Raw genomic sequence first — 8,587 nt, forward strand, 5'->3', positions numbered from 1 at the left:
GAACACCTTAAACACATTCTCCAAACCACCAGTCCTGTGCTGCCCTGATTCGCACCCCTGCTATACAGTTGGGCACCAACTCCAGATGTCCTAAGGCCAGTGCCTTCTGGCAGATTGACGTCACCCACATCCCATCATTTGGAACACAAAACTTGGTGTTCGGTACCATTAATACCTATTCCCATTTAAAAACCTAATTAGTCACATGTTCTCCGATTTTGCTATTATGGGGCTCCCTCTCCATATCAAAATCGATAATTGACTAGCTTTCAGGAGAATTTCTGCAAGACTTGGAAAATTGTCCACCACACTGGTGTCCCTCACAACCCTCAGGGCCAAGCTGTCGTTGAAAAAAAAAAAACACATCAAATTCTTAAAAACAATTAAAGCCAAGGCTCCCTACCGCAGAACACTCAGTTAAACCTGACAGTATTCACACTCAGTGTTCAACGTCTATGCCACCCAAGGCGAACTCCCCATTGTCTGTCACTGGAGTCAACCACGAATACCACCCATCCTGACCAGATGGAAGGACCTGCTAGATGGGTGTTGGAGGGGCCTGTCCCCGTTAATGGTAGGGAGGGGGATTATTTGCGTCTTCCCAGAGGACCAACCTTGCCATGTCTGGGTTCCAGCCCACAGTATCCAATATGACCCCTTCTGTCAAAAACCTGGCATACCTGGCGATCAGATCACAGGTCAATCAAAGAGGAAGCGGTACATCATCCAAGAACGTTTAGCCAGATGACCTGGAATGACATTTATGCCCTCACTCATACAGCCCAGTGACACATCTGTCCCCCCAAAGGCTCCTCTTTCATTCTCATGGCTGTTTTTACCCTGCTTAACACCACTGCCCGGGTTAATTTTTTTTTTTTTTAATGCTAATGATAAACAGAAAAACCAACATCTGAGAGACCCTGAATCGTGGAAAAGAACTATTGAATTAAACCAGCTCATGTATTTTAAGGATGTTACAGTGGTTTGGATATGCTTGGCCCGTGGGAGGTGGCACTATTAGGAGGTGTGACCTTGTAGGACATGTGTCACCGTACACCTTGAGGTCTCCTAGTGCTCAATCTTCACCCAGTGTGGAACAGGGACCTCATCCTGGCAGCCTACAGATCAAGAGGCAGAACTCTCAGCTCCTCCAGCAGTAAGCCAGCCTGCATGCTGCCATGCTTCCCACCGTGATAATAGACTGAACCTCTGAACTGTAAGCTAGCCCCGACTGAATGTTTGTTTGTTGTTTGCTTGTTTTTAATAAGAGTTGTCTTGGTCACGGTGTCTCTTCACGGTAACAGAAACCCTAATTAAGTTGTGTTAACTTCAGAATGGAAGCCAGGAAATGTTTCAACAGGAAATGAATAGCTGTTGGTTCATCCAGAACTAATAAAGATTACATTTGACGGGGGAGACCTGAGTCTTGGCTGTGGACATAAAGTAACAAAACAGGAAACATGAATGACTCTGTGGGAGCAACTCTGAGACTGGCTCAGATATGGCTCTGCATGGCTTGTTGGCTCCCGAGTCCTGGGAATTATTACTGCATGCCATCCTTTTATACGGCATGGATGGAAATTTATATTACAGTTTGGTTATAGAGTCCAAACATACTTATTAATGTTGGATGCCTTTCACCTGTTTAAACAAAGCCACACACATACGTTAATGCAGAGATATATATTACCTTTAAGAGTTTGTGTGTTTTCAGATCAAAAAGACCAGACACCACTGAAGACAAGCAACCCAGGCGATCCAGCTTCACAGACGGTAATTATTTCCTCAAGTCTGTATCCAGGACAACTTCAAAATGTCTAAGATGATCCAGACTCACACTGTTCCAGCCAGGACGTCAGTTAAGCCCTGCTCTCTCCTATCTCCCAGAGACTGAAGATACAACTAACTGGTTCTCCCAGGACTTGACCAATATCCCAGTTTTCTTAAGGTCCTCGGAAAATGCTGTTGTCTTCAGAAGTAATGTTAAGAGAACAATGCCCCCATTCTGAAGAGGTGAAATGGGTGGGTTTTGTCATATGCTTGGTGATGGATATGTTTTGGATTGTCACTGTTTAAGGGGGATTGGTCACAAATTGTTCATGGTCTTGGTCAACCAGGAAACACAGTAGAGATTAGATTTGGTTAGGTTCGGGGGTCTCTCTCTTTCCTCCCTTCTCTCCTATCCAGTATTAGTGGGAAGGGGGAGGTGAGGGGATGAAAAGAAAAAGGGGGTAAATATAAGGATGATGGGATAAAAGGGTAGATTATCGAATCTACTTTTAAAGAGCATCAATAAGCCAAATATTTTCCCATGGGTATGTATTTTCGTATCTTGATAATCATTCAAGATTAGATATAGATATAGCAATATATATATATTTGGTTTTTTGGAGACAGGGTCTCTCTGTGTAGCCCTGGCTGTCCTGGAACTCACTCTGTAGACCAGGCTGGCCTCAAACTCAGAAATCCGGCTGCCTCTGCCTCCCAAGTGCTGGGATTAAAGGCGTGCACCACCACTGCCCGGCAAGATTATATTTGTATTATATCATGCTGTATATATGTTTCAACTCTTGTTTAGAGTACTGCACCTCTGCAAGTCATTTAAAAATCCAATGTAAAGTTCTAAAACCCTTGAATGCTGCTATATTACAAACTGTTTAGGATAATTAAGAAATACAAGTTAATAATCAAACTGTGGTCATGGTAGATATTAGTTTAGCTAATTACAGAAGTTAAGAGTTATTTGACCTCCTGTAGGTGTTTTCAAAGTTAAGTAGATAGTAAATAGCTAGAAACAGGCAATGTTTGCCTACTCAGATATACTACAATCTTAAAACACTTCAGAGATCTACATTATGGCATTTAAGATGTTCTAGTAACATAAAGGCTTGTCGTGCCAGAGCTCCTGGCAGCACCCCAATACTACCTCTAAGAAGATGAGGGACACTGAAGAACCTCCAATTGGGAGTTTGCTTCTAAGGTGTCTGAAGCAGAAACTTCTGGTTTCTTTGGAAAACCGGTTACATCAAATGTTGTTTTCCTGGGGCACACAGGTGAAAGGATGTCTTGCTAAAACAGACGAGAGTGAAAGGATGTTTTGCTATAGCACAGACACATAAAAGGACACATGATAAAAGAGTATAAATGTGACCCCACAGACAGGGGGAGCATGAGAATTAGTTTGGTTTACTCCGCCTGGCTATTCTTCACTAAGGACACACCATGCACTGGTTCACCTTATATAGAGCTGTTGAGTTCCACTTGTGGTAATGCCACCGTTGAGAGAAACTCACCCACTTGTGGTAATGCCACCGTTGAGAGAAACTCACCCAAGAATTTCTCGAGAGGTTCCTGTGGCTTCTTGCTGCTTCAGTGGTCCAAGACCAGTTGGCAAGCCTTGTGGTTTCTTCAGGATTGAACTACGACTGCTAGTTTGTGCGTGGTGTGTACTGGCTAAGACTGGACAGCTGCTGGTGTATGTGTGGTGTCTGCGGCCAGCCGAGAGGACTATGTGCAGCTGCAGTTCAATGACTGAACTGCTGATAAAGACGGAGCTCACCTCCCAAGAGCTATTGCTAAACAGACCCACTTCCCCCGTATCCTAATAAGTTTTCTCTTCCACTACCTCTGGTGAGTGGTGAGCTAGAGGAGAGGCTGAATGTTTATTAAAATAGGCTGCAAACAATTTATGCCTACAGGATACCCAGCAGCCACTCGGAATTGTCACTGGTGCCTTCATTCATCCCATTACAAGCTTTACGGCAGAAGACCGTAACGCTGATGTGCTGGGTTGGATGCTTGGCTGGAGAGGGAGGAGGAATGTAACTGCTGGAGTGCCGGGGAATTCAACATCCCTTCCCAGCTCCTTGCCCAAAACACAGACTACAAAACAGGAATTCAGTTGGCATCATAAGTTTTATTCCCGATGCGGGACAGATCTTCCCATCCCTCAAATGTATTACATGTCGCCATGGAAGGGCCTAGGATGCAGCTCCCATCTCCAGAGGTGAGAAAAAGGTACAGACTGAGGCCATCCAGGAACATTCTCCAATTCCTGGCTCTCATAGCTTCCCTTCTCAACAGAGGAATTCTCTCTCACCCGTTCAGTTAAAAAGAAAAAACAATAATTAACAAAACAAAACACACTGTAAGTATTGGGCAGGGGCGTCCCAGCAAGTTAGGGGTCACCAATGGGGAGGAGAGGGGGAGGGGAACAGTGCCATCACTGCTTCTGCTGCAGGGCTTCCTTCCTTGCCGCATCCTGTAGCAGTTGTGTGTCCACCTCATCAGCCGGCAGCTGCACATAGCGGACGACGGAGCCCCTGATGAAGCAGTTCTTGACTGATAACTGGAGACAAATATGAAAGCACCTCTATTAGAAGTGTCCTCCAGCCACCCAGGAGCCTTTGCTTTAAAGGTTTCCTCCTCCTCACAAGCCCCAACTCACCATGTGTGGGTATTTCTCGGGGTCTGTGACACTGATGTCAGTTAGTTTGATATTGAGGTACTAAGAAAGAGGAATATCAACATTAACCCTAGACACAAGACACAATAATCTACTCCTCACTGTCTCCTTCCCTTCCCCAAGAACAGACTGACCCTTTATTGGATCTCACCTGGTCCACAGAGTGGAGGGTTCCACAGATGCTGTCAAGAGCAAAGAGGGAAGAAGCATTAATTTATGCTGAAATCAGCATGGACAGTCAGAACTAGAATGACAAGTGGGGGAGGAACTCAGGCTCGGAAGCCAGCAGGCAGCACCTTTGAGTTCTGAGGTAGAAATGATAAAGCCCCCAGACTCTGTCTTTCCTCACACCAACACATCAGAAGCTAATCCACTTAATATTTGTATTTCCTCTTCAAGACAGTTCTCACTCCACCCAGGCTTGCCTCAAACTTATGGCAATCCTCCTAACTCCACTTCTGAAGTTCTAGAACTACAGCCAGGACCCACTATTCATGGTCATGCCCCACTGGGTTTCTCTGTGAGGTTCTAGAACTAGCTCTGTAGATAAGGCTGGCTACACACTCACACCTGCCTCTGCCTCTACCTCCTGAGTGCTGGAATTAAGCTAAAGTTTAAGGGATGCATGGCCATCAACACCACTCAGCTGGTCGTTCTTTAAAGTAATATCATCCAGGACTTAAGAGAAATCATATAAGGACCCAAAACTTACAACAAATAAACTGGAATGACAGCCTAGATCTACACAACTCCCAGAAGCATCAACTATTGTTTTATTTTTTTAAAGACTTTTATTACTTGTGTGTATGTGCATGTAGTTACCCACAGAGACCAGAAGAGGGCATCAGATCCCTTTGAGAATCCTGTTTAAAGCCCTGAGCGATCTCTGCAGCTCCACTGTTACCTGTAAATATTCACTGGTCTGGAGTCAGAGACCCACATATACATGTAACGGCAGCTGAAATTACTCTATTATTTTTGCTACACTTATCCTTTATGATTCAGATACAAGGCAGGTCTTCTCAGTTCCCAGCCCTCTATCCCCCTGAGCAAAGTTACCAAGGCCAGTGCTCCCAGGCCAAGTTACCCATGCCCCACCTTACTTTATATCTACCCACAGTTTTAAAGATTTTAATTAACAACTTCGGATCCTGAGTTTTCCTTCTTCACTCTCTTCATTCTATGAGTCCCCACTGCTCTGTAGAACATTTATGTGATCTGACTTTTAGACTACAAAAAGTCTTAGCTACTCTGCACCTTAGTCTGGGTCAGCTTCTAACTTGGCCACACTGACCAGAACCATCCTGCTTGTCAATACCACGTTGTCTTAGAATCAAGGTTCTGAGGCACTGATGTGTGCCCAAAGGTTTCAGGAGTCTACAAATAAAGTATTTTAAAAAAGAAACATGAGGGCTGGAAAAAGAAGTTCACTTGTTGAGCATGTCCAGTACCACATTTTAAAAAATGACTTCAGTGAAACTAGAATTTTCCAAGGACTAAGTAGACTCTAACGAATGATGTGACAAGAACCCATAAACATCTTTCCAATGATACAGCATTTAATCCAACTCCTGAATGGTTAAGAGCAAACGATACAGCCGGGCAAATCCTAGCACTCAGGAGACAGAACAATCTGTGTGTGGAACACACAATCTATGTGTTCCAGGACAGCCAGGACTACACTTACATGTCATCTAACCGTATCTCACTGTGTAACTCAGGCTGGGCCTGGACATATGTAGATCAAGCTGTCCTTGAACTCACACCTCTGCGCCAGTGCTGAGATCACAACCGTGAGTCAAAGTACCAGACTCACTCTTAATCTAATCTTTACACTTAAGACACAAGATATTTCTTCGTTTTGCCCACCTGCTCTACAATAACTTTGTCAACAACAACCACAAAAAGGATCAGGACACCCGGCACCCCCACTTTACACAAACTCGCTGAAATAAGGACCTACCTGAGGTCATTCTTGAGTTCCACGACTACATCCTTGCCCACAAGGGACTTGAAAAAGGAGTAGAAGAGCTATTGGGAAAGAGGGAGGAACTATCACATGAAAAGGGACAGGGAGGAGGAACCCGTGACGGTATTCTGAAATACTAGTCTTCGTAGCCCCCACCTAGTAGTTCTCAAAACTTCACACCCAACGGTAATCCATTAACAGAGACTCTGCAGTTCATGGAGCCAGAGTGACAGTAACCGCGCTGCACCCCTCGTCGCCGGAACCCACTCTCTGATCGACCACCTCCCTGTTTGAGACCTCTCTCTCCCCAACCGCACCCTCACAAAATCCTGATCTCCAGCACGGAAATGCAAGGCTAGCTTTCCGTTCTCTCCGGCCGCCCGTGGGCTTTCTCTCGGACTTGCTGGAAGTTTCCCCCAGAAAACCATTGATTCCAAGCAGGTCTCCTCACACTGCGGTGCGGGCAGGAAGGCTGTAAGGAAAACCCTGGGGCCTAGCTGCAGCCCGAAGCGACTAACGCTAGAGCCCTACCCGGGCCCGCACTGTTCGAACCGCCCGCCGCGGGCGGCGGCGCTCCCTTTTGACGTCACGGTACCCACCATGGTGCTGGCGCCACGCGGGGCGGCCTGGACCGCGAAGGAAGGCGCCGGGGACTGCGGGCCGCAGGCAGGGCGGGAGCCGGAGCGCGAGCCCGCGCGTGAGGCAGGACCGGATCACGCAGGCGCAAGGGGAACCGCGGAAACCGCGGCTGAATCCGGGCTCAAAGGGAGCCGAGTAGGGCAGAGCAGAGAGGACCGCCAAACCGGGAGAGGGGCGGGACTTCCTGTCTCCCACTTCCTCCCGAGCAGCTGCTCCCTCCCGAGCGCATGCGTGGGCCATGGCAGCTGCGCGTTTAATGTAGTCCGCCTCTCGTCCTGATAAGTGTTTAGACTCTTTGTGCCGCGTGATTTGCTCAGTCTCTATGTTTTCTATTGAAGATTATTGAGAAGATTGAGAAAATTATGACTTGCGTATTCCTTGAGGAGTAAAATTTAAAATGTTGCTAAGAGCTGGACAGCGTTGGTGCCCTACGGAATCCTGGAGTTGAGACAGGAGGATTCTGGTTTAGAGACCAACTAAAGCAAGATCCTGTGTCAGAGACAGTAAAATACACACCAGCACACACTGGTTATGGTGTGTGTGTGTGTGTGTGTGTGTGTGTGCGCGAGAGAGAATCCTGAACACAAATCCTGATTCTTAAAGGTCCCCAGTAAATAAGATCCTCTCAATTTCAGCCTTTTGGGGTGCAGAGTTTTCTGGGGCTTGGACCCAGAGGCTACAAATTTTTTTTTTTTTTTTTTTTTTTTTTGGTTTTTCGAGACAGGGTGTCTCTGTGTAGCCCTGGCTGTCCTGGAACTCACTCTGTAGACCAGGCTGGCCTCGAACTCAGAGATCCGCCTGCCTCTGCCTCCCAAGTGTTGGGATTAAAGGCATGCACCACCACCGCCCAGCGAGCATACACATGCTAATCAAAGCGAATGAACAACAACATCCCCAGCTCTGGTGTTTTTTTCTTTTTATAACTTTTTCATAGGAGTCATTTGTAAAGGACTGAACCGACTGGAGCTCAGTGGCAGAAATATTTTATTTTAGCTTTTTTTGTGTATGACTATTTGCCTGTATGTTATGTCTACGCTACATGAGTGCCTGGTAGATGAGGGCTTCAAATGCCCTGGGCCTGGAGTTACAGACAGCAGTGAGCCACCTTATGGGTGCTGGAAATCGAATCTGTGTGTACTGGAAGAGCAACAAATGCTCTTAACTGCTGAGCCATCCCTGAATCCCTGAAATATTTTCAAATAGAACACCTCCAGATACTACTTTGAATATTCTGGGAACAGCATTACCAGGCTTGTAACAGTCTGGTTGTAAAGGAGTTTACAAGCGCTGACTGATAAGAAACTAGAAAAGCCTCAGTAGGCAAGTTCCCAAGGAAGAAAGAGACCGCACTGCCTTGGGATGGAAAGGCTTTGTTGTTATTTAGATTGATTTGTTTTATATAAGTACGCTGTGGCTTTCTTCAGACGTGCCAGAAGAGGGGATCAGATCCCATTACAGATCATTGTTAGCCACTTTGTGCTTGCTGGGAACTGAACTCAGGACCTCTGGAAGAG

The 8,587-nt window shown here is 46.2% G+C and overlaps 1 protein-coding gene across 2 annotated transcripts; it reads right to left on the reverse strand.

The window, feature by feature from the left end:
• Nucleotides 1-3,896: 3,896 nt before the first annotated feature.
• Lsm2 (LSM2 homolog, U6 small nuclear RNA and mRNA degradation associated) lies at nt 3,897-7,265 on the reverse strand. 2 transcript variants are annotated; one of them, XM_028783286.1, is made up of 5 exons: nt 7,034-7,265; nt 6,429-6,496; nt 4,617-4,647; nt 4,448-4,507; nt 3,897-4,348 (listed from the first exon to the last, which is right to left on the reverse strand). In XM_028783286.1, exons 1-5 carry the CDS (start codon nt 7,034-7,036, stop codon nt 4,223-4,225), a joined length of 288 nt encoding a protein of 95 aa, XP_028639119.1. In that variant the 5' UTR covers nt 7,037-7,265; the 3' UTR covers nt 3,897-4,222. The 2 variants fall into 2 exon arrangements, with proteins under 2 accessions (XP_028639119.1, XP_028639118.1); XM_028783285.1 differs by lacking the exon at nt 7,034-7,265 and adding an exon at nt 6,752-6,989.
• Between the last annotated feature and the right edge of the window lie 1,322 nt (nt 7,266-8,587).

The sequence above is a fragment of the Grammomys surdaster genome, unplaced genomic scaffold (assembly GCF_004785775.1).
Source record: "Grammomys surdaster isolate TR1022 unplaced genomic scaffold, NIH_TR_1.0 1055, whole genome shotgun sequence".
NCBI classification, from domain to species: Eukaryota; Metazoa; Chordata; class Mammalia; order Rodentia; family Muridae; genus Grammomys; species Grammomys surdaster.